Source organism: Eurosta solidaginis, chromosome 5 (genome assembly GCF_040869045.1).
Source record: "Eurosta solidaginis isolate ZX-2024a chromosome 5, ASM4086904v1, whole genome shotgun sequence".
Lineage (NCBI taxonomy): Eukaryota > Metazoa > Arthropoda > Insecta > Diptera > Tephritidae > Eurosta > Eurosta solidaginis.
This window is the reverse complement of record NC_090323.1, coordinates 165,276,019-165,301,845: the sequence shown is the minus strand read 5'-3', so window position 1 is coordinate 165,301,845 and position 25,827 is coordinate 165,276,019. Positions and strand designations below refer to the sequence as shown.

At 36.2% G+C, this 25,827-nt stretch overlaps 1 protein-coding gene across 1 annotated transcript in view; it reads right to left on the bottom strand.

The window, feature by feature from the left end:
• Positions 1–14,676, bottom strand: part of Dnah3 (dynein heavy chain 3, axonemal) — a 457,577-nt gene extending 442,901 nt beyond the window's left edge. The window contains exons 1-6 of the mRNA XM_067756774.1: positions 14,457–14,676; positions 14,149–14,355; positions 3,022–3,063; positions 1,323–1,481; positions 1,128–1,238; positions 491–756 (exon numbers count right to left, since the gene is read on the bottom strand). Coding sequence (XP_067612875.1) covers positions 491–756; positions 1,128–1,238; positions 1,323–1,481; positions 3,022–3,063; positions 14,149–14,355; positions 14,457–14,676 — 1,005 coding nt within the window. The remainder of the gene's footprint in view (positions 1–490; positions 757–1,127; positions 1,239–1,322; positions 1,482–3,021; positions 3,064–14,148; positions 14,356–14,456) is intronic.
• Between the last annotated feature and the right edge of the window lie 11,151 nt (positions 14,677–25,827).

The window sequence follows — 25,827 nt, the reverse complement described above, 5'->3', positions numbered from 1 at the left end:
AGTGTTCTTACCGCTACAAAAACAACAACAACAACGTCATATGCAGAAATCCTATAAAGCCCATTTGTATCATGAAAAGCTTCTCTGAACAATTTGCATTTCAGCCATGAAAGCAGATTTTCTTTTGCTCCAGATTACAAAACCATGGATTTTTTGCTAAAAAAGCTTTTCGTGAGAGCGATGGCATGCAGGTAAAAATACATTGTTTTAAGGTTTATATTTTTGTTCTGAATTGCTATTTTTGTTATACAAGCAAACTAAAACTTCCAAGAAACTAAAACTAAGGTCTTAATTCGCAGCGATGCTGCTTTTTTCCTATCTTTTACTTTCTTCATTCGTCTTGGTATGCCTAACAATTTATAACACCTCAGCACTTTAAAAAAACATCTGGCACCATTGCTGTTGTTTTTCGCTTATTTTCTTAGTTTTACTTTCTGCTTAAGCTATTTTGCTCCTCTCAAATATTTGTACACCATCACCTTACACTAACCTTTTTCACAGCACTCTTCGTCTTACGCTCGCTACATGCATCTCCAGCTCCGCGTTCAATTGTACTGGACATTTTCTTCTTTGGTATTGTGCCTGCCTGCGATGTTGCTGTTGTTGCTTGATATGACATAGTTGCAGTTGTAGTTACCTTTGCATTTTTAGCATCACCTTCAGCCTGACGTTTTAAGTTCTCTCTGGCACGTCGCAATGTTGGCTCTATTAATTTGTCTATAACTTTACCCATGCGTATTAGCTCGTTACGGCATTCTGCAGTGTGCGTGCAACATTCAAGAAAAATTGTTATTGTATATAAGTAGAAAATCTTAGTTTAAGAAATTAAAAGAGATCAAAACTAAATATTTTTATAGTTTTTTTTTTTTTGCCGCAGAGGAAGTAGTTGGAGCTATTTGCAGCAGCAGCAGCAGGTGAAAAAGTTCTGCATAAAAAATGCAGAAGTATAAAAGTCTTAGCTTGAGTTTGCTATTGCAAATGAAAAGAAAAAAGACAGTGCAATGTCTTGTTTATCTATTCTTCATGTTTTCTGGTCATCTTTGTTTTTCCCTTTACTTTACTGCATAGTGCAACTTGTTTTTAAATAAATTGTTGATTCTTTGTATTGGCATTTTTTTGTTGCATACCTTCAGGCGTACGCAACGCATAATGATCGCCTGGCGTGAATATGAACGTTCTGCGCGGGCGCTGTAATGCTGCAAGACGTAAATTCTTTGCTGTTTGTGTGTGTAGGCCACCTGTAGAATATAGTTAGTTATTTGAACAAATAAGTAAGTAGAATTTATTGTTGATATTAGTAATTTATGTATGTATGTACTTGCCTATAACGTCCGATGGACTGCCATGCATTTTTTTCAATTCATTTGTAAAAAGTTGACTTTTGGTTCGCATGTCTGGATAAAATATGCGTACACGTCGGGCGCAATAAATTTTGAGGAGTTCGCTGGTAACACGATAGACCTCTTCTTCGCTGGGCTCCACTGAAAAAGTAAAAAAGAATTTGTAAAAGGGCGCTTTTCCCTTGGAACAAGAAAACGAATTATTTTTAAATGAAAAAGAAAAGACGCAACAACCTTTTCTGAGTGCGAGGCACGTTGGGTTAGGGCGAAGAGGAATCAAAATGTCGCGTTATTACTTTAGTATCTGTTAGTATCGCAATGAAACGCCTAAAAAATGCATTATAATACTTATAAGGAAATGTGGAGTTATGGACATAAGTGTTCTGACTTAAGATGAGGTGTGATTTAATTTATAATTTTAAAAAAGGATATCACAAAACATAAAAAAACATCGTAACTCTATCATCGACCAAGCGGAAACGGCGTGGGTCCAAGCGCGGGGCTGTAAAGTGTTGAAGATTATGTGTAGGTATTACAATCTTAGACAAACAAAGATGCTCCTGTCATTTAATAAAAGAGAGGACACTGCCCCATGGTGTCACACGCTTTTAAATTACGCTTGGCTAGTGATGGTAGATGTAGGAAGTCGGGTTGTGCTCGTGCACTGCACTTGCTAGGCTATGACTCCAGGTATTAGGAGTGATAAAGCTGTCTGATCTAGAAGCAGCAAATGGCATATATGTGAGGCGTACCATAACTCGACTAAGGTTCAGTTGGTCTTACTTATGACTATCAATAGAAATTTGACGCGTCCAACGCTTTTATTTAATTGTCTGATCAACGCCCTAGATTGATGAGGAGTGCGATGACTAGTACCTAGGGCCTACCTAATAATTTTCTAGCTTTTAGTATTATTATTATTTAATGTACATAAGTATTGTTTTCAATAAAACCGTTTACATAAAATTTTGATTTTGTAAGTATTGTTTTGAATATCTCGATCCTTGCGCCACCTAGAGGCGATTTTTTCACAGGTCGCTTTCTATTCTTGTATGTATTATGTGTTCCAAATATGAACCAAATCGAACCACAAATACGATTTTTTGAAATATTCCCATCCATGCGCAACCTATTGGAGTTTTTTCTTATAATTGCATTGTCATCTGGTTCTGAACTAGATATATTCCAAGTTTCAAGCTTGTAGCTTATCGGGAAGTTAATTAAATTTGAATTACAAAATTCGTTAACAACGGCTGGCCGGCCGTCCGGTCGCTCCACAAGCTAAATAAAATCATATAAAAAATATCACAGACCTAATACAGTTTAGAAAGCAACAGCTCAAATCATAAAGGAAGTATTCTGAAAAAACAAAACAACATTTTCAAGCAAAATAATTTCACTTTCAATTTTTATTTCCTGCTATTCAATAAAAATTAATTTTCGTGACAAAAAGCGTAGTGAATAGGGTAGAAACACGTGTTTTTAGCACTTTCAGGTACAAATATCACAAAAACCAATTTAAAAATTCTGGCACCGAATTTAGATTCAACCTACGAACGATCTTAGGAAGTTTTTTGGATATAAAATTTGTCGGTCTGTGTAATTATACCATAGAGGATAATATAGAGGACTGATGGAGTATAAATCGGCAAAGTTTGCTTTAGCAACATAAAAAACTTACTATTTTTCCAACATTTAGTAATCCATGGAAATTGCTGGCAAGCTGAAAAAGAGGAAAAATTGATTAGCAAATATAATATGATTGATTATGCATAAACATACAAATGTAACGAAATTATAAAACGAAACTTCTGCATTTTTTTATTGAGCTTGATATTAAAAAAAAACAAGTAAGAACGGGACTGTCTTCGGTTGTGCCGAAGACTTATACCTTTCATGAATGGGGCTGAACAATAATCTTATCCCGTTCGTAATCTCCGAATAATCGGATGTATAAGATAAGAAATATATAGTGAACAGATCTACATACCTTAACGATTTTTAAGATAAATATATGTGTGAGGATGCAAAGTTTCAGGTTTTTTGTGGTCTGCGTGTAAAAACTATGACTACGAATCACGTATTTCAAAAATATATGACGAAAACGTAACTATTTGATGAAATTTGATGAATTTTGAAGATTCTAGCCGTAAAAAAGGGGTAAAAATGACAGTTTATATGAAGTATATAATATATATAAGACCGATCTCTATGATTTTTTCAGACAACAATATATGCTATATACGTAAGCATTTTGTGAAATTTGAAGCTTCTAACTGTTAAAATGGGGCAGAAATTGCGCAAAGTTTCTTATCTGAAAAATCGGTTGTATGAGATATATACTATGTGTACCACCGATCTCAATGAATTTTTCAGACATCAATATATGCTATACACGTAAGCAGTTGGTGAAATTTGAAGCTTCTAGCTGTTAAAATGGGGCCGAAATCGTAAAAAAAATATATATATACTATATATATATACTATATATACCATCATATATATATTATATATATCACCGATCTCTATGATTTTTTGACACAACAATACATACTATATACGTAAGCAATCGGTGAAATTTGAAGCTTATAACTGTTAAAATGGGGAAGAAATTGCGCAAAGTTTCTTATCTGAACAATCGGTTGTATGGGATATATACTATATATACCACCGGTATCTATGATTTTCTCAGACAACAATACATGCTATACACGTAAGCATTTGGTGAAATTTGAACATATCTAAACGATTTTTAAGATAAATATAAAATAAAAAATAGGTAGGTAATCTGTGTGAGGATGCAAAGCTTCACGTTTTTTGTGGTCTGCATGTAAAAACTATGGCTACGAATCACGTATTTCAAAAATATATGACGTAATCGTAACTATTTGATGAAATTTGATGAATCTTGAAGCTTCTAGCCGTAAAAAAGGGGTCAATATGACAGTTTATATGAAGTATATAATATATATACCACCGATCTCTATGATTTTTTCAGACAACAATATATGCTATATACGAAAGCATTTTGTGAAATTTGAAGCTTCTAACTGTTAAAACGGGGCAGAAATTGCGCAAAGTTTCTTATCTGAACAATCGGTTGTATGAGATATATACTATGTATATCACCGATCTCAATGATTTTTTCAGACATCAATATATGCTATACACGTAAGCAGTTGGTGAAATTTGAAGCTTCTAGCTGTTAAAATGGGGTAGAAATTGCGAAAAGTTTCTCATCTGAACAATCGGTTGTATGAGATATATACTATATATAGAACCGATCTCTATGATTTTTTCAGACAAAAATATATGCTATATACGTAAGCAATCAGTGAAATTTGAAGCTTATAGCTGTTAAAATGGGGTAGAAATTGCGAAAAGTTTCTTATCTGAACAATCGGTTGTATGAGATATATACTATATATACAACCGATCTCTATGATTTTCTCAGACAACAATATATGCTATATACGTAAGCAATCGGTGAAATTTGAAGCTTATAGCTGTTAAAATGGGGTAGAAATTGCGAAAAGTTTCTTATCTGAACAATCGGTTGTATGAGATATATACTATATATACAACCGATCTCTATGATTTTTTCAGACAACAATATATGCTATATAAGTAAATATTCGGTGAAATTTGAAGCTTCTAGCTATTAAAATGGGGCTAAAATTTGCGAAAATATATATATATATATACTATATATATATACTATATATACCACCATATATATACTATATATACCACCGATCTTTATGATTTTTTCAGACAACAATATATGCTATATACGTAAGCATTCGCTGAAATTTGAAGCCTCTAGCTCTTAAAATAGGGCAGTAATTACGAAAAGTTCCTTATCTGAACAATCGGTTGTGGGGGATATATACTATATATACGACCGATCTCATAAATTTTTTCAGGCAACAATATGTTCAATATACGAAAGTATATGGTGAAGTTTGAAGCTTCAATCTGTTAAATTGGGTAAGATATTACAAAAATCCTGTTTTTCTGAAAAATCGGTCGTATGGAGGATATATGCTATAGTGGTCCGATCCGGTCGGTTCCGACAAATGTCTAATCGGACACCCAAATACACCTGCTCACCAAATTTTATCAAGATATCTCAAAAATTGAGGGACTAGTTTGCATACAAACAGACAGACGGACAGACGGACATGGCTAAAACAACTCAGCTCTTCAACCTGATTATTTCGGTATACTTAATGGTGCGTCTATCTATTTTCCTTTAAGGACTTACAATTTTCGGTTTCGTGACGAAATTAATATACCATTTCATTTTCATGAAAGGTATAAAAACAAGTAAGGAAGGCTAAGTTGGTGTGTAACCGAGCATTACGGACTCAGCTGAGAGCTTTGGAGACAAAATAAGGGAAAATCACTACGTAGGAAAATGAACCCAGGGTAACCCTGAAATGTGTTTGTATGACATGTATATCAAATGGAAATTATTAAAGAGTATTTTACAAGGGAGTGGGCCATAGTTCTATAGGTGGACGCCATTTCGGGATATCGCCATAAAGGTGGACCAGGGTCGACTCTAAAATGTGCTGGTACGATATAGGAATCAAATGAAAGGCGTTAATGATTATTTTAAAAGTAGTGGGCCTTAGTTCTATAGGTCGACGCCTTTTCGAGATATCGCCATAAAGGTGGACCAGGGGTGACTCTAGAATGTGTTTGTACGATATGGGAATCAAATGAAAGGTGCTAATGAGTATTTTAAAAGGGAGTGGGCCTTAGTTCTATAGGTAGACGCCTTTGCGATATATCGCCATAAAGGTGGACCAGGGGTGACTATAGAATGTGTTTGTACGATATGGGAATCAAAAGAAAGATGCTAATGAGTATTTTAAAAGGGAGCGGGCCATAGTTCTATAGGTGGACGCCATTTCGGCATATCGCCATAAAGGTGAACCAGGGGCGACTCTAGAATGTACTTGTACGATATAGGAATCAAATGAAAGGCGTTAATGAGTTTTAAAAGGTAGTGGGCCTTAGTTCTATAGGTCGACGCCTTTTCGGATATCGCCATAAAGGTGGATCAGGGGTGACTCTAGACTGTGTTTGTACGATGCGGGAATTAAATGAAAGGTGGTAATGAGTAAATTAAAAGGGAGTGGGTCTTAGTTCTATAGGTGGACGCCTTTTCGAGTTATAGCCATAAAGGTGGACCAGGGGTGACTGTATAACGTGTTTGTACGATATAGGTATCAAATTAAAGGTATAAATGAGGGTTTTAAAAGTGAGTGGCCCTTAGATGTATAATTGAAGGCGTTTGGAAATATCGACCAAAATGTGGACCAGGGTGACCCAGAGCATCATCTTTCGGGTACCGCTAATTTATTTATATATGTAATACCACGAACAGGTTTTTCTAAAGTTATATCAATTTTTGCTGAAGTTATCAGACGGTCGACTGTGTATAAAAAATGGGCGTGGCTTCAACCGATTTCGCCCATTTTCGCAGAAAACAGTTCTCGTCATAGAATCTATGCCCTACCAAATTTCACAAGGATTGGATAATTTTTGTTCGAATTATGGCATTAAAAGTATTCTAGACAAATTAAATGAAAAAGGGCGGAGGCACGCCCATTTTGAAAGTTTCTTTTATTTTTGTATTTTGTTGCATCATATCATTACAGGAGTTGAATGTTGACAAAATTTACTAATATACTGAAAAGATATAAAATTTTTTTTTTATAATTTGACTTAAACACATTTTTTCTCTAAAGTGGACGTGTTCGTCATCCCATTTTGCTAATTTTTATTTAGCACACATACAGGAATAGGGTAATGCTCTTGTCAAATTTCATCATGATATCTTCAATGACTGCCAAATTACGGCTTGCAAAACTTTCAAATTACTTTATTTCAAAAGTAGGCGGTGCCACGCCCGTTGTCCAAAATTTTACTAATTTTCTATTCTACGTCATAAGGTCAACCCACCTACCAATATTCATCGCTTTATCTGTCTTTGGTAATGAATTATCGCACTTCTTGTGTTTTTCGAAATTTTCGATATCGGAAAAGAGGCGTGGTTATCGGATTTCGTTCATTTTAAATAGCGGTCTGAGATGAGTGCCCAGGAACCTACATACCAATTTTCATCAATATACCTCAAAATTTACTCAAGTTATCGTGTTTACGGACGGACGGACGGACGGCCGGACATGGCTAAATAAATTTCTTTCTTCGCCCAGATAATTTTGATATATAGAAGTCTATATCTATCTCGATTAGTTTAAGCCGTTACGGATTACCGTTATGCGAACAAAGTTAATATAATCTGTGAGTATCTTGGTCACGGTCGTAAAATTGTAGCGCTGCATTTAAATATCATACATGCAAGACTATCACAATGTTGAACTTTTTCAGATATGCACAGTAGAAAATTTTCCATAAGTACCACGAGATATACTCACAGTCATCACTGTGCTTTAGTACTCACTTAAGGTCATTAAAATTGAAGTGACAGGATATCTTGTGTGTATGAAAGTGTGCAAGCTTTACAGTTGGGCATTCAAAACATGCAAGATAAGCAATAGCTTACGAACTTTCACTTAAAAAAATATATAAGGCAGATTCAACTTTTTGCTTTCGATTTTTGTTCCTTTTTAACGAAGGGGAAGATTATAAAGCGTACACCCTTAATGGTTTGCGGCAGTAATTCAAACTAAAACGCCTACCACAATTTGACAGTTTTTACAGTAGTGGCCATAAAATTAGGTGGTAAACGAATAATGAAGTTTTTTAAAAACGGTATGAAACCCAAATAAGCCGATTTGAGATAGTAAAGCAGTTCAGAGTTTTGTGCATTTGATATTGGAAACGTTGCATTGGCAAATATAAGCAACGGATAGTGAATAACTTTTTATACTCAGCTGAGCAGAGCTCACAGATTATATTAATTTTGATCGCATAACGGTACCCCGTAACGGCATAAACAAATCGAGATAGATATAAACTTCTATATATCATATATATGATCTGGGCGAAAAAAGAAATTCATTTAGCCATGTCCTTCCGTCCGTCCGTCCGTCCGTCCGTCCGTCCGTCCGTCTGTCCGTTAACACGATATCTTGGGTAAATTTTGAGGTATCTTGAAGAAAATTTGGTACGTAGGTTCCTGGGCACTCATCTCAGATCGCTATTTAAAATGAACGATATCGGACTATAACCACGCCCACTTTTTCGATATCGAAAATTTCGAAAACCCGAAAAAGTGCGATAATTCATTACCAAAGACGCATAAAGCGATGAAAATTGGTAGGTGAGTTGAACTTTTCACGCAGAATAGAAAATTTGTATAATTTTGGACAATGGGAGTGGCCCCGCCCACTTTTAAAAGAAGGTAGTTTAAAAGTTTTGCAAGCTGTAATTTGGCAGTCGCTGAAGATATCATGATGGAATTTGGCAAGAACGTTACTCCCATTACTGTGTTCTAAATAAAAATTGGCAAAATCGGATAACGAAACCAACCAATTTAAAAAAAAAAAAACAAATTTAAAAGCCAAATTTTAACAAAAAATTTAATTTCTTTACAGTATATAAGTAAATTATGTCAATATTAAACTCCAGTAATGATATGGTGCTACAAAATACAAAAATAAAAGAAACTTTCAAAATGGGCGTTGCTCCGCTCTTTTTCATTTAATTTGTCTAGAATAATATTAATGCCATAAGTCGAACAAAAACTCACCAATCCTTGTGTAATTTGGTAAGGGCATAGCTTCTATGACGATAACTGTTGTCTGTAAAAATGGATGAAATCGGTTGAATTCAAGCCCAGTTTTTATACACAGTCGACCGTCTGTCCTTCCGCGCGGCCGTTAACAGAACAACTTGAGCAAAAATCGATACATCTTTACTAAACTTAGTTCACGTATTTATCTGAACTCACTTTATCTTGGTATTAAACTTTTTCGATATTGAAATGAAAAAAAGTGCCATAAATATATACCAACTACGAAAAAGAGATGAAATATTGCGATTGGATTGGTTTTTTGACGCAAATTATAACTTTAGAAACAACTTTGTAAAATGGGTACCATATTAAGTAGAAGAAAATGAAAAAGTTCTGCAGGGCGAAATCAAAAGCCCTTGGAATCATGGCAGGTGTTCTGGGTCACCCTGGTCCACATTTTTGTCGATATCTCGAAAACGCCTTCACATATACAACTAAGGGCCACGTCCTTTTAAACCCCACATTAATACTTTTACTCATACAAACACATTCTAGAGTCACCCCTGGTCCACCTTTATGACGATATATCGAAAAGGCGTCCACCTATAGAACTATGGCCCATTCCCTTTTAAAATACTCTTTATTTCCTTCCATTTGATACCCATGTCATACAAACACATTCCAGGGTTACCCTAGGTTCATTTTCCTACATAGTGATTTTCCCTTATTTTGTCTCCAAAGCTCTCAGCTAAGTATGTAATGTTCGGATACACCCGAACTTAGCCTTCCTTACTTGTTTCATTTTAAAATTTTTCTTTTCACATTTTGTTATGTATTGGCGGTTGCTTATTTGCTATTCAATGTTGAAAAAATAAACTATGGTTTTTATACTCAGCTGAGCAGAGCTCACACAGTATATTAATATTGTTCACATAACGGTACCCCGTAACGGCATAGATATGGACTTCTATATATCAAAATGATCTGGGCGAAAAAAGAAATTCATTTTAGAATGTCCGTTCATCCGTCCGACCGTCCGTCCGTCCGTCTGTCCAAAAACACGATAACTTGAGTAAATTTTGAGGTATCTTAACAAAATTTTGTATATAAGTACCTGGGCAGTCAACTCAGATCGCTATTTAAAATGAACGAAATCGGACTATAACCACGCCCGCTTTTTCGATATCGAAAATTTCGAAAAACAGAAAAAGTGCGATAAATCATTACCAACGACAAATAGAGCGATGAATCTCGGTAGGTGGGTTGACCTTATGACGCAGAATAGAAAATTAGTAAAATTTTTGACAATGGGCGTGACACCGCTCACTTTTAAAAGAAGGTAATTTAAAAGTTTTGCAAGCTCTAATTTGCCAGCTGAGTATGTAATGTTCGGTTACACCCGAACTTAGTCTTCCTTACTTATTGATGTTGCGTATTTGCCATGACATAGCAAATGCAAAGCCGTATAATTTGTCGGAGGCTTGTGTAAAAAAGACAACACTAATTTGCAATTTCAACGATGATAGACCATTTGCACAAAATCCTGATCTCCCCAAGTGAATTGAAAATTAATTACCTGATTAATTACCTGATGGCTATTTCGTATTTGACTATTTTTTTAACAAAACTTTCAAAAACTGATGGCTGCGAATTGGCATGATGATAACAAAATGTGACAACAAAAAAATTGTACAGGGGTGACATGGAACTTGATAACGGTTGAAATAGGATTTGAAACAACTAAGTATTTCAAGGTAGTAGTCGGAGTCGATATATGGACCTGGTAGACCGCACACAATCAAGACACTGGAGCTATGCCTGTCGTCGTGGCAGTTATCGCATGTATTTTCTAGTTTCTCATAGACGGACTTTTCATCCTTTAGTCCGCATCATGGTGCGTAAACGATAAATGAGATAACTGAATTACCGTAACGACAATACATGGTGGCGAAGTGTCTATCGCACCACAAAAACAACAGCTTGGTTCCGAATTGCGTATGCATCTGCCTTGCCTCGTCCATCGTGCTTTCTGTATGGCGGTCGGCCGTTGGCATATCCACTGCGGATATATTCAACACGCAGGGTTAATTGGGAAGAATCTGCAATAAAACCTCTTTATAGCGAATTTAAATTTTAAAGATACATGCAGGTTTTATTGTTGTGTTTTGGACACCAACTTCGAAAAGGTGAAGGGCGTATACGAAATCTTATGTATGTACTTATATACTCGAATAAGCCTACAAATTGAGGTATGACTAGCATTTAGTATATTTTCACAATAACACAGTGCAACTTTTTAATAAAAGTTTTTCTTAAATTCAACGACACTACTGTAACTACTTTAAAGAAGAGCAAAATACCAACATTTAAACATTAAATAATTCCCAATTGCCATTTATTTTGAACATACTTTTGTGCATACTACCATGATCGCTGCTCTTGATCCTGATGTCTGTACGATAGTGCTTTTTGGTGGGACCATCGTCATTGCCATTGGCAATTCGAAATAACATTTTTATGTAAATTTTATTTTTATCGATTTACATAAATACGTTTACGCACAATATGTAGTGAACGTAATAGGCATTTCAGTTTATTAAAATACACTTATACGTTGTATGTAGATACGATTGCTAGTGCGTGAAGAGATAAAAATTCACAGATATTTAAGCAGCTTTCGATATATTCGCATTAGAGATATACGCCGCCGCCGCCGATTTGCGTCGTTTTTCACACGCCGCCGCCGAATGTCAAAAAAATCGGCGCGGCGGCGGCGTTCGGCGCATTACTATATTTTCTACTCAATTAAGACTGTCTAGGCCATTTATTTTTCAGGTCCGATATGGTCGAAAGCGGTATCAAGGGATGCGTATTACTGCCAGTTATAAAAATCCAATTGCGAAATTTAACACTTTCTAACCGTTTAAAAGTTATTTGAGAAAACAGGCGCTTTCAGTGCCAGCTTAACACGGATTTCGCATCACCGAATTCACAAATTTATTAAAACAAAACACTTAAAGAAAAATTATAATATAAATATAATACTCACTTCGCATAATTTTTTCAAAAAATTAATAAAGAACAATGAATTTAAATAAAATGTCGCTAAATGTCGAATATATTTTCAAATTGTGTTCAAGTTTTTAAAAAAGCAAGTTACCCGAAAAAGCTGCCGAATTTGTTATCCCGATTGGCTGAAATGGCGAAATCAGTAATGCAAAATCCTTTAGTAGGTTCCAGTGGTTCAAATTCTCCTTTGAAATGATTATCAGCTTAAACTTAAGTTGCATATATCTTCAACACGTATGAGTTGGGTTTGAAAAATCACTATTTGCTTAACTATAAAATAGCGTCTGAAATCTTAATTTTGATTTTCACACTTCATCATTCAACACCCAAGACTCCCGGTTTGACATTTCATAAAGTTGGCGACCCTATCCCCAACTAGACCCTTGGAGTGAATCACATTGGATATAGCCCATCAACCATGTTTAAATATGAACTACACGTGACGGCTCCTGTTACTAATGTGAATACGTAGGCACATTTTTTAACCAGGCTAGGCTATGTCCTTTGCAAGAACAATCAAAGTGGTGAAGCAAAAGCTTTCTCAAGACAGTCGAATAAATAACCGGGTGTTCTACTACCCTAAAGTAGGGTATAGTCAAGCTAGTCTGAAAACTGAAGGCGGTCATCCATAATGAGATCTTACATCATAAGGCCGGAAACGAAGACTATTGATGTTATTGTATCGAACACAAACGTCTGCAAATTTTGGTCTACATTTTAAAACTTTTATCCACATTCCTTGTTAGTTTAAATTATGTAGATGCGCCAAGGATTATACGATTTTCACCCATGAGTTACGCAATGATATCCACTTAGACTGCTTATAATGTCGAGGGCGGCATCGTTGGCCGAATTGTATCTCTTAGAATGAGCCGAAAAAACTGAAGGCGCCCTTTGGCGCGATTTGCAATAAGCCAGCATTGATGCGAATCGTTAAAGCTGTGCCACGACAGTTATGACTATTTATAGATAATTTATAGCAACCGGGACACGCCGCCGCCGCCGATTACGTGACCGGCGTAAACCTCTAATTCGCATTCACATATTTGCGGCCATTTTCAGTGCCTTTGACTACATAAATTATTTAAAATCAAATAAAAAACAAAAATATGCGCATTGAAGGAAAACCAAAAATTGAAAGTGTGTAGTTTATATTTGTTGTTGGTTTTAAATGAGAGGGGAATGAGAATGCAGATAGCGCAGAGCAGTAAATAAAAATTTTATGACCCATGAGCCATATATGTATGGGAAATATTTTGTTGCGTGTGCTAACAAGGCTTATGGAATTTGTGTCCTCGCAACAAGCTCGTAATTTTTCTGTCATCAATTCCTAAGAGATTTTTTGACAAGTCACATATAACACCTGAATATATATATTTGATTTACAGCTTTTGACTAAAACATAAATTTAAGCTATGAAATTATTTATTGATATTTTATTGCAATCATATTTATGTATGTACTAGCAGACCCGTCAGACGTTGTTTTGCCCTAAATTTCGTCTATCTGCATACATTTTAGTAAGCTTTTTCCGCATAACTGTGCCCAGTGCTTTCGATTAACTGACGTCCTGTTGTATCAGGTCCAAGGAGAATATATACAAGGTGGTGGAAAAGCGAATTCAATCAAATTCGCCGTGCAGTAGCTAAGCAAGGCGAATCCGCACCAGGTGGTGACAAAGAGAATTCAACCAATTTGTCCTTGAAAAATCACTTTTTTATTTGCTTAACTATAAAATAGCGTCTGAAATCTAAATTTTGATTGAATTCGCTTTGCCACCACCTGATAAAAATTCGCCTTGGGCGAATCCATAACAGGTGGAGGCAAAGCGAATTCAACCAGTTCGCCGTGCAGAAGAAAGTCAAGTCAAAAGAAAATTTAAATTGATTTCGATTAACTGACATATTATTGTTATTGGAATATATTGGAATAACAACACCTGGTACTGAATTCGCCTTGGTTGCAATATTACGAAAACACCACCTCTATATGAGAAACATAGAAAACCTTTCTAATCACACTCACCATTTGCTTCAAATGAATACTTATGATCTTTTTTATCCTTAAGCATTTCTAATTTTTCCGGCATAACAATATCCTCCAGTTTTAATTCAGGTAAACTTTCATCATCAAATTCGTCCTCCATTTCCCATTTTACTGGATCAATTTGATATAAATGAAAATTCAATTCCTGATTGCATCGTCCGACTATTTGATCGACTTGCATGTGGGCTATAAAAAAAGAGCGTAAATAAAAAATCAGAAGAAAACGCAGTCAGTTTAATGTAAACAGAAGGTGGCATACCATAAAAGACATAACGCACAACACTCACCCATCTTCTCTTCTATGAATGCTTTTGCCGGATCCAAAGGCAAATCATCGAATTTATATTTGAACGTATAAAATGGACAATCGACAATATTGCGTCGTACTGGTGTAGATAATTTTGTACGCCGTTTGGCAGTTTCACAGCTTTTCAAGCTAGTGATACGTTTCGGTTTTCGCGGTTGTACGCAGTAAGGACGTGCCTCAGGTTGTACGGTCTTCTTCATGCTGCACTGCAAATGACTATGCGTTATGGGCGATGAACCGGAGAATAGCGTTTGTAAGCCTCTTAAACCTCGAGGAAATTATTGAGCTACAATGAAGCTCCACTTCTACAATTTTTTCTGTTATATGATTTGTGTTTTCTTTTATTGGTCAGTTTTAAATTTGTTTTGGAATTATTCCCTGCTGTAAATATATATATAACAATTTTATATTTTTATTTATGAAGCGAGCAAAAATGTTGGAGTTATTATTTTTCTTCAATATTTTTCTGTCATGACTTTTGATAAATAAATGCTAAAAGGAAAAAATCAGATGAAATTAAATAAACGAGTAATGGTTCACTGACAAGCCGGTGTCTAGAAAAATGCAGAAGAGAATAATTGAAAAATATTTGAAAAGCAGAAGCCTTGCCAGTTGCTCTTTTTTAGTTTTGTGTTATTTATTGACAACAAGTAGTAGAGTCAATAGCGTCGGCTACCAAGCAACATAAGCGGTTGTGGAGGTCCATGCAGAAACCGGTTGTTGTTATTTGTTTACGTTGCTATGAATTGTGGAACTCTGCTGTGCGGTAAATGCATTTCGCATTTTCAATAGAGAGGTCAGGTTTTTGTTTACTGATGTATTGGCATATAAATGTATATACGCCAGGGTGGGGTCATATATATTTTATTTATAAATCCGCTTGTTGATTCTATTTATGAAATTTTAATTAGCGCACTTATTCGCAAAAAATATGTATGTATAACACAACTGGATGGCTCAAAACGAACTAATTTGGTTAGTAGAAGTTTGAGTGGCAACTACAGCTAGGTAGGAGAAGTTCATATGTAGCATAGACGTTAGTGTGTGATACCATAAGCTTAACCGTTGTAATTCGCTTTCTCGACTTCGATAGTGCCCAGCGTTAGAGCAACTTTATCAAATCGCATAGCATTCCTAGTGATAGAAGGATACGAGTACTGAGTAAGTAGTATAAATACTTTTCCAAAAAGGCCTCGGGTATTTCGTACTCGATACTTTTTTCCAAGTACTGTGTAAAGTATCAATACTTTACCTCGATACTTTTTGCCGATACCTTACCAAGCGCCGATGATCTACATGTTTAAGATCAACAAAGTTCAGTCCATTAACACCATAACTTGAGCATAAAATAAGATAGTCAAAGATGCGATAAGAGCTCCGCACTCTATTTAAACCGACTTTTTGGTAATAGTTGAATGGGACACGATTTCTGCATATGGTGGTGAAAGGAAAGTAGGTGTTTATTATCCAGAATCACTAGCCTCAACAAAATAATGAAATACTGCTAACTCCATAAAATGTCATACATTAAAACTTGTCATTCAATAGAGCTTTTTTGTTCTTGTATGAAACTTTAGTGGATGGAGTTAGCAGCTTTTACAGCGTCGCTGAGGATATATTGATATTGAAAATGGTCGAAATCAGATTCTGTCCACGCCCAATTTGGGAAATGGAAAAAAGGAACAACGCTTTAACAAATACTGATGAAGTGGGGATACTTGACGAATGGATAACAAAAGTTACGAGGTGCAATATAAGTTTACTGTAATTTTGTAAAATGGGAGTGGCGCCGCTCTCATAAAGCAGAAGAAAATTTAAAAGTTTTTCAAACCGTAAATCAAAATCTATTCATATCTTCTTGCAATTTGATGGAAATATGGTCCTTGATATTATATATAGATCCGATCAAAATCGGATAAGGACCACGCAAGGGGCTGTTTTAATCTTAAAGAAATTTCCAATATATATATATATTTGGTACGTAACAATACTTCCAGTAGAGATATGGTAGTACAAAGAACAAAATTAAAAAAAGGAAAATCGTTATGATCCCCTACTATTTAGTTAATTTCTCCACAAATCCTTCAGTGCCATGGAAAAAATACTTGACGCGACTTACCTCCGAGGAGATCTAGACCGAGCTTCTATTCAAATTTCCTTGGTGCTATTTTTTTATTTTCCTTACAAATTGAGGGGACAGGATCTGCATATTTAATTCCGGTTCCTAATGGCATCTGCAAGGCAAATCAATTTTCACTCGGAAGCTTTCATGGAAGAAACCTACTCGGCGTGCTTGTAAAACCACTGCCGAGGGGCGACACCGTTTAGAAAAACTTTTTCTGACTTAAAAAAACTTTTTTTAAAAGCCATAAGTCCATCGAAAATCTTTTAACACATTTAATGTTCGTGCCGTTTCTTTAAAATATATGTAAGAGCACACAATTAGTTATATAGGGGTCGGTTTCGTGCAAAATTTAACATCCTTACTTGTTTTCTACTAATTTCAAAACATAAGATCTCGTTTAAAATTTTTTTTTTTCACTTTTGGTAAAACTTCCGAAGTACCCATAAGTGTCTTGCAGATCTTGATTTCCATTTTCTGACTCCGGTAGAACTCATCAGCAGATGAGAAGATGACAAGGGGCACGCCGCTGAGGGTGTTCATTCATCCCTGGTTAGGGTCGTGTCAATGAATGATCTGTTTCAAATCTTAGGAGGTGGGGGCTGATGAGCACTTCTTCCAAGGTTAAAAGGTTGAAAATAGCCCTGCGATTGGCTATGGTTGGAACTAACGGAACCGTTCATATAACACCTAATTTGGTAAAAAAAAGGCTATGCCTAATTTGTACCCGGTTAAGATCGTAGGAAAAGTTGGTTGGCAGTACGGTTTCGTGACGCGAGGTATAAGCATGTTAATTACGGTAACTCCAGTATTCTGACTGAGTTTGATATCATCCTTGCAGGGAGCCTGATGATAGAAGGGTTGGTAGCGGGGTATTATGCAATGAGCCCGTTGTAAGCTGGAAGATTCGGCTGCTAGATCACTGCATCAGCGAAGGGCGCTTCTACAGTCCAAAACATGCAAAGTTTTGTATGGTAGTCGCCAAATAAAAGCTAGGTCCCAAGCGCAACGCATAGTTCATTTCAAGGAGAAGAGGAGAAATATAAAATTTTGGACAGAGTCTCAAAAATAATCAGAAACTTCCCAACAGATATTTGATTAAAGAGACCCCGTTTCTCTTATGGTGAGGATGATCATAAACTGGTACTGAGCCTCATCCATGATGAATCGGTAAAGACCTATGCCGATAAATGCCCGACGAACCCGTTCTCAGAGTCCAATAACCGAAAATCTCAGTTGAGGAAAGCAGGCTTCCTAGGCAGATGCGCGTCACTTTGGCTCAACTTCTATCTGTACTACGTAAAACTCTTGATATGTTAAACTCTAACTTACACAGAATCCACACCCGACATACGCAATGTATGTACGTCTTGCATACAATTTTTCTTCACATTACACCAACCATCCTTTCATTTGCGATGTGGAATCGACGCCTCTAACACGTCATGTCTGTCTGGTACAACCCTGTTGAAACTGCTAGCTTCCTTTGACTTTCGGTAGAGGAAGAAGAAGAAGAAGCATAGTGTCAAATTACACCTTTATATAGTATCATATTTTAGTATAGACACATGGCCGCTTGAAGCCACTTTATAAGCCGCCTGTGTTAAACTGCTCCGCCATAAAATGAAAGTTTCATGCCTGCTCAAAGTATACTTGAACGCAAGCGTTCCAAAGAACTGAGCTGCTTGAGTATAACACTGGCCATTCTGTGGTAAGTAGCGATCATTAGCTTTTCCTTGTGAGTGAGCTTTTAGAGTCCTACATTTCGGACGTATACTACCGGATTAAAGTTGATATATTTGTAGTATTCGAAACATAAAGTCATTAAAAAAAAATTTTTTTTTCATGAGCATGCATGTGGTTCTACTTACCAAATTCTTACCTCATTACTGCCAAGTTAATCCTAAGAAAAAGATGAGCTAAAGTGCTTTCCGTTTGACCTATTAATGTGGCTGAAAATCTATCTTTCTAACCGGACTCGAAAAGTCCTGTTCAAGTGCAATCTCTCGGAATCGTTTGGAGTTTCCTGCGGTGTACCGCAGGGAAGTCATCTAAGCCCTTTGCCCTTCACCATTTATAAACGACTTGCCATAGATAATATTACATTCCCATATTATAATGTAAGCAGATGATGTAAAACTTTGCTACACTTACTGTCCTACCGATCTGAGTTCTTGGATTTACTAGCTTTAAATTGATCTAAATGTAAGCATATGACACTTCACCGAGTGAAACTAGTTTCGAAACCGTATGTAATGGATGGTAACCCTTTGGAGCGTATATCTATTTTAAATGATCTAGGTGTTCTTTTTGACACGAAACTGAGTTTCAAAATGCATATTTCATCTATTGCCAACAAAGCGTTGGGTGTACTTGGGTGGATGGGCTAAAGAGTTCGATGATCCGTAACTTACTAAGATTCTTCACACATCGCTGGTCCGTCCAATACTCGAGTATTGCTCATGCGTTTGGTGCCCTGTTTCTCAAAACCATATATAGCGTCTTGAGTCAGTTCAAAAGCAATTTTTGATATTCGCATTACGTGGCCTTAACGGGGACTCAAGTCTCCACATTCCACCATACAGAAATAGAATTCTTCTTATTAGCTTACCCACTCTGGAAAACCGGTGAATATTACTGGGGGTATTGTTCATCCATAAGCTCATAATTGGAGAAACTGATTCTGCTGACTTTCCCATGCCGATTGTTTTGTGCAGTTCCTCCTAGGGTTTCCAGACACTACGTTCCTTTTTATTTACCCCCTTGTCGTCGAAACTTTGCTAAAAATAATACTCTGCTTATCTGGTGCTCGCACTGCAATGACTTGTATAACTGTATCAGTCTTGAATGTACTTTTGCCGCTATACGTAATGCAGTACTCGCCTATCTAAACTAAGAGATACAAGCTAATTTATTTTTTTAAATCTGGAATTATTATTTAATCCTTAATAATATTACTTTCTGTATAATAGAAATTGTAATGCCTATAATTACATATATACAATTTACTTTAAATTTTTACCAGTCGACCGCTTTGTTTTTGAGTCGACTATAATTTTAAATAAATAAATAAATAAATAAAAATATGACATCTTGAACATTAAGCGGTGTGTAGAAATCTCTCCATATGAGATGCAGCATATGCGTACTTATATTCAAAATACTGACATCATCTTAAATAAAAATAAAGTTCAGCAAATTAAGCGAAACAAATGTGCATAGAGCGTAATACCAACAACAACGATTATTCAGTAATAGCATTGGAGTTCTCTTTACTCCAAGTAATAAACCACAACATTACAAGTAAAAAAGGTATATGATAATTAAGTTCGCCTGGAATGCTTCGTTATTTACTAGTCTAGCTAAATTGGCTGTGCACGGCTTGAAGATGAAATTAGTAGTACGTACATTAACTGTCACTTAGCGAATTCTAAGCCTATTTCGGCAGGAATAAATCTTCAATTCCTCTTAGGAAATAACCCTGCTAACAATTTTTAGATATGTTCTATCGCCAAGAAGTAACTAATCAATCTGTTTTTTAGATACTAAGGCGATATAGGTTTATTTAGAAACAAAAAATACTTAATGGGAATTTTATCTTCCAAGCAGATATTTAAGCGATAATTAACTGCTGTAACGTTTTGAATTTCTCTTTATTTCAATAATTTCTCAAAACTATATTTTTAATTAAATGTTTTTCATTTCCTGCACTTGAATAAAAACTTTATTGTGGTGAATAGTTCAAACCAGGCATGCTTAACCAACGAACCGATATCATTTCGTTACGATAATTTACGTTAATAAACGAATCAAAGTCATTTCGTTTCGTTTATTAACGTTAAGAACGTCAAATTAACGAAATGATTTTGTTTCGTTTTCTGCCATATCAAAACGAAATCAAATCGTTTATGTTGATTATTAATTTCAAACTATGCTGGCAAAGCTCATTGATGGCGGAGGCATTAAAGGTGACAGCATTAGCCAAGTTGATTGCAACTTTTCTCATGAATTTTGACAGTACGAACATTTCTCAGAGTATTTTTGACATTACCACCATACCACAAACAAATTACATGGATTTTGTGTGTGTATGTCCGCTCGCTGTTACCACCTTACGGCTTCGCCATGGTTATAGCAATGCCAGCACAATTCAAACATAAAATATCACGTTTTTGTTAACGTATTTAACGTTAACGAAAGCTTTTCGTTTCGGTTAAAAACGAGATACAATTTATATTGATAATTTCTTTATCGATAATATTTCGAAGTGTTTCAACGGAAACGGTGGAAATATTTTTATAAACGATTAGCTTAACGTTAAGGTGCATCCCTTGTTCAAACAGAGATACTTTGCTAATATTAAAAAAGCTGAGCAAAACCCTCCTAGTAATATTTTTATTCGCAAGAAATTTCCTACTTTTGTTTATGGAAACAAATTCCCATTTTTGGATTACTTCCAGAGGTTCTTCCCGTCAACCCAGCCTTGAAAAGACATTGGCGAGGGTATCTCTCTTTGCCTCAGAAATGACTTCCTAGGATTCTATCCAGTTCTGCCGAAAGATTTGCACACATCAGTATAAATCTTCGCCAATAAGAACTTCACAAAATATAATATCGAAATAGTTACTTTTGCGATACAAAAATATTATCTTCAACGACACTTTTCGTCTTATTGCTTTACTAACTTCCATTCCTATCCAAATGTTGTCGCTTTAGTTTGTGGGCACAGTTCTTCCCAAAGGCTGATAAGAACTCGAAACAACGGCGATATCTCTGGCGATCATTTCTTCAGATATGTCGTATCGAATTAGTGACTTGCGCATTGGATGTTGACAGGGATTATTCACAAAAGCTATTTAAATATATATATATATATATATATATATATATATATATATATATAAACTAAGTCTGAGGTTAAGATTACGTATCTTGTGCAGTATTTTAGTTTTCACCAAACATATTCAATACCCAACGAATTATTCCTTCCGTGAATTTCTTGGTCTCATCCTGTCAAGATACCGGAAATCTTCAATCACTCTTTAACAAATACCGCATGGATCCTGTAGCAGATCAAGGATATACCTTTCTAGAAAAAATCCAAATATGTAGCCTTAATATATGTCCCGCACATAAGGAACACTATCAGGCGATGTCCAGTTACAACAAAAACAATAACCAGATTAATTCTTTATGAATGGTAAATAGCTTCGTAAGCACAATTAAGAACCTGGAGGTAACTATTGATGAGAAAAGTATTAAAATACGTAATACTTATTGGTTTTTATATTTTGCATCATTTTAAACGAACTAGCACCAAATATATATATATATATATATATATATATATATATAAACTAAGTCTGAGGTTAAGATTACGTATCTTGTGCAGTATTTTAGTTTTCACCAAACATATTCAATACCCAACGAATTATTCCTTCCGTGAATTTCTTGGTCTCATCCTGTCAAGATACCGGAAATCTTCAATCACTCTTTAACAAATACCGCATGGATCCTGTAGCAGATCAAGGATATACCTTTCTAGAAAAAATCCAAATATGTAGCCTTAATATATGTCCCGCACATAAGGAACACTATCAGGCGATGTCCAGTTACAACAAAAACAATAACCAGATTAATTCTTTATGAATGGTAAATAGCTTCGTAAGCACAATTAAGAACCTGGAGGTAACTATTGATGAGAAAAGTATTAAAATACGTAATACTTATTGGTTTTTATATTTTGCATCATTTTAAACGAACTAGCACCAAATAAATAAAAAATATCAAGGCGCGATAACCTCTGAGAGGTCCTTTTTAATTTTTCCTACAAATTGGCGGATCGGGACCTACATGTTTTATGCCGCCTCCGAACGACATCTGCAAGGCAGATGAATTTTCACTGAGAAGCTTTGCATGGCATAAATACACTCGCAGTATGTTCCAAATCACTGGCGAGGGGCGACTCCGCTAAGAAAAACTTTTTTTTCTAATTGAAAACATTTTTTTTTCTAAATTTTCGATATTGCTTCGAACGGGACCGTTGAACCCACGATCTTTGGTGTGGTAGGCCGAGCACGCTAATGCCACACCACGGCATTCAAATAGCAGCAAGCTGCTTTACTTACCCAAACCAAAGGCATTAGTGTAGCCTGGAAGCAGCTTAGGAAGGAGGGGAAAGGTTACTTCCGTAGTTGAATAAAACTAATACCTTCAGTTGAGGAGCCTTCATAATCTTTACTTTTTGTTGACTTTACTTTCAAAAGCCTGATGTTGTTGAAAGTTTATGATAGTGCGGCATTTTCCTGATGTGATCTAGTATTCGTCTCTTAAAACGGACATAATTTACCCAGGGACGCTTTAATTCGCTAGTCATCTTCTTAGCTTTCTGCTTCACAAAAATTCTTACTCTCACCGAAAATTACGCATTCCCATATATACAAAGGTCGGACTGCAGGATACCAGCACAACTCCGAATTTCATGCAGCCATCCGCGACCATTTCAAATGTACTCACATAGCAGAAATGACCCGGACCCAAGGCGATATTAATCTTAAAAGAATTCGATAAAATTGCAGGCGAGATCATGAACCTCACGATACACAATTATACCACACCTTTTCCGATTCACTATCTGAGTGGGTTTTAAATTTTTCAATCTTAGTAGCGTGTCAAGCATCGCATCCTTAAACGCTTCGACTTCCGCTTGGAAAACCAACGGTGATCAAGCAACTGGAACTTGTAACTTACATTGAGATCCGAAAAAAAGCCGCGCCACTAGCCTTCCCGTCCAACTTAGACCCATAAGTGAACCTTTTAATTGGTAATTTGCCCAGCTGGGTCGTTGGGGAAATGAAAATGTTCAAGACCCTTAAGATGGTTCACAGCAGCTTGTCCTGTTGCAAATATTTAATTATATTAAAAAGTCATAGCAATATCCCCAATTTACGAAGGGCGAAGGCAGTTATTCTATATCGAGGAGAGTGAAATATTGCCCTGTCTAGGCTGCTAGCCAATCCACATTGCTCAGTTCTTTTACTCATCATATAGAGAAAGTACGGCTCCTCTAACGAGGATATCCACAGTTTCGAAGTCCACCAGAACCCTATTCGCTATAATAATCCAAGGTGACTTACATATCATAATCGAAAGAGACATACCTAACTCCGTTGTAATAATTTTGTGGGGCAGAATTTAACCAGCCAGAGTGCTCTCCATAACTCTAGATGAGACATTATCTAAAAATGGATTCGCGTTCTAGACACCATTCTATTCGTGCTAAAATCTAATAAATGACAGTTTCCTTCGGCACCCCTTGTAAAAACATGGCGTGTTGGTGAGAGTAACCATTGAGGAGTTCTATTCCGAATGTACACAAGAGTCAGACGCTCTAACGGTTTTTAAGTAAACGACATGAATTGGATTGGTCTGAATTTCTTCGGAGAAGAAGATGACTTCGACCATGTTATGCAACTTTTTATGCAGCTCCGCTTAAGGAAATAAAAGTCAATTAAGGCCAGGACACTATCGCAAGAAACTTTGACGTTGCGCTGTAATAATGCCATCCAGCTCCGTATACTTGTGGGGAAAGAAAACATTAAAATACCACATAGGTTGGTATTACCGCATGAGATTTTAGGTAGTCCTACAGAGCCAACATTTGACGGAGTCATTAAAAAACAAACAAACAAAAAACCAAGATATATAGGCCTATCTTCCAATTTGCGTTGTGCTCCTCTTTAATTACCCCTACGAATTGGCGAAATCGGAGCTTTATATTTTATGCCGACTCTAACTAAAAGTACATTTTTCTGAATTGTTGATGTTTATTTGCACGGGACTTGAACTCAGGACCTTCGATGCGATAGGCGGAGCACATTATCACTACCCACGGCAGCCGCCCACGGCGATAGTATTGCTTCCATAAAATTTAAGCACTACGCTCCCTTCAAATATTTACATTCTATTTCTCGCTGGTCTTACGCGATGAACACATCAACATCCAGGAGCTCTGTAATATGTGCGTGATAAACAAATCGTGTACATTGGCTAACTGTAGATAACTCTCTCAGAACGTGCAACTATGCGGAATATGCAACAAACACCTCATCGTCAAAAAGCAATAAGAAAATGTGGAGCGCTTAATTGTCGTTGCAAATTGTTGGCACGTTTTCAATTGACAACTGTCGCCTGTCGTATGTTTGTATCTTTTAGTGTTTGTAAGCTTACTTTCTTTCCGCCATTGTCGTTAACGGCATGTCATTTGCAGCCGCCTTTGTTGCTTGCCACCATTCATATTTGCTAACTAAGCCATCGCGTCGCCTGCCACGTACTACGGCACAAGACAAACAGCCGCCTAATTTAGTGCTCTGTTATGTGATGCCAAATTTGTACAATAAGTGAATATGTGCGTATGTGTGTGTAACTTAAAGCGTAATGCTTGTTTTTTTTTTTTGGTAACGGAAAGTAAATCACTTGACTTTCTTTAGCTTGCTTAGTGTTGGTGTTGCTGGTGTGGTGATACCCTGTTGCATGCAACAAAAACCCTTAATTCGGAACGTCGCGTTGGTAATGCCGGTGTCGTTACGGTTAAGCCGCGCACATGTTTGCGTTATTTTGTTTTTGTTGTTGTTGGTTACTGCCTGTTCCACCGTAGGTTGGTTGCATTATTGTTGAGGTGGTGGTGTTGCACGTTCGATGGAATAATTTTTCAAGTCAGGAACTTAAATATTCATTAATCAAATGGAAAGACTTTGTTGCATGGATGTTGTTGGTTTATTTAACAGCAATTACGGCTGTATGTATGTGTGAGAGTGTGAGCTCACGTATAGTTGCCGTTGTCGTCGCAGATTGTGGACGAAGTATCGCATTTGTTCGCATGAAGTAGTCAAAGGGTTGGCATCAAACTCTCACTTTTGCATGTGAGATTGTTGCGCTGGAATAATAGCTAATGTAAAACTGATGGGTTTTTAAAAAGCGCAATGTCACCAATTATGGATGACATTTTTTTGTAGAGGTGAAGATCTTAGTTTAGATTTGTATGTTAATGTAAATAAAACAACAATTAAAATGTAAAATTAGGAAAAAAATTCAGTTGCAAAATTTGCTAGCATCTTAAAATACAAGACATAATTTTGAAAATATTCATTTTCTTCAATGACCCGAAGTTCATTTAACCTGATGAAATATCTAATAGACTTAAGCTTTGTGGTGATAGATTTTCAAACTA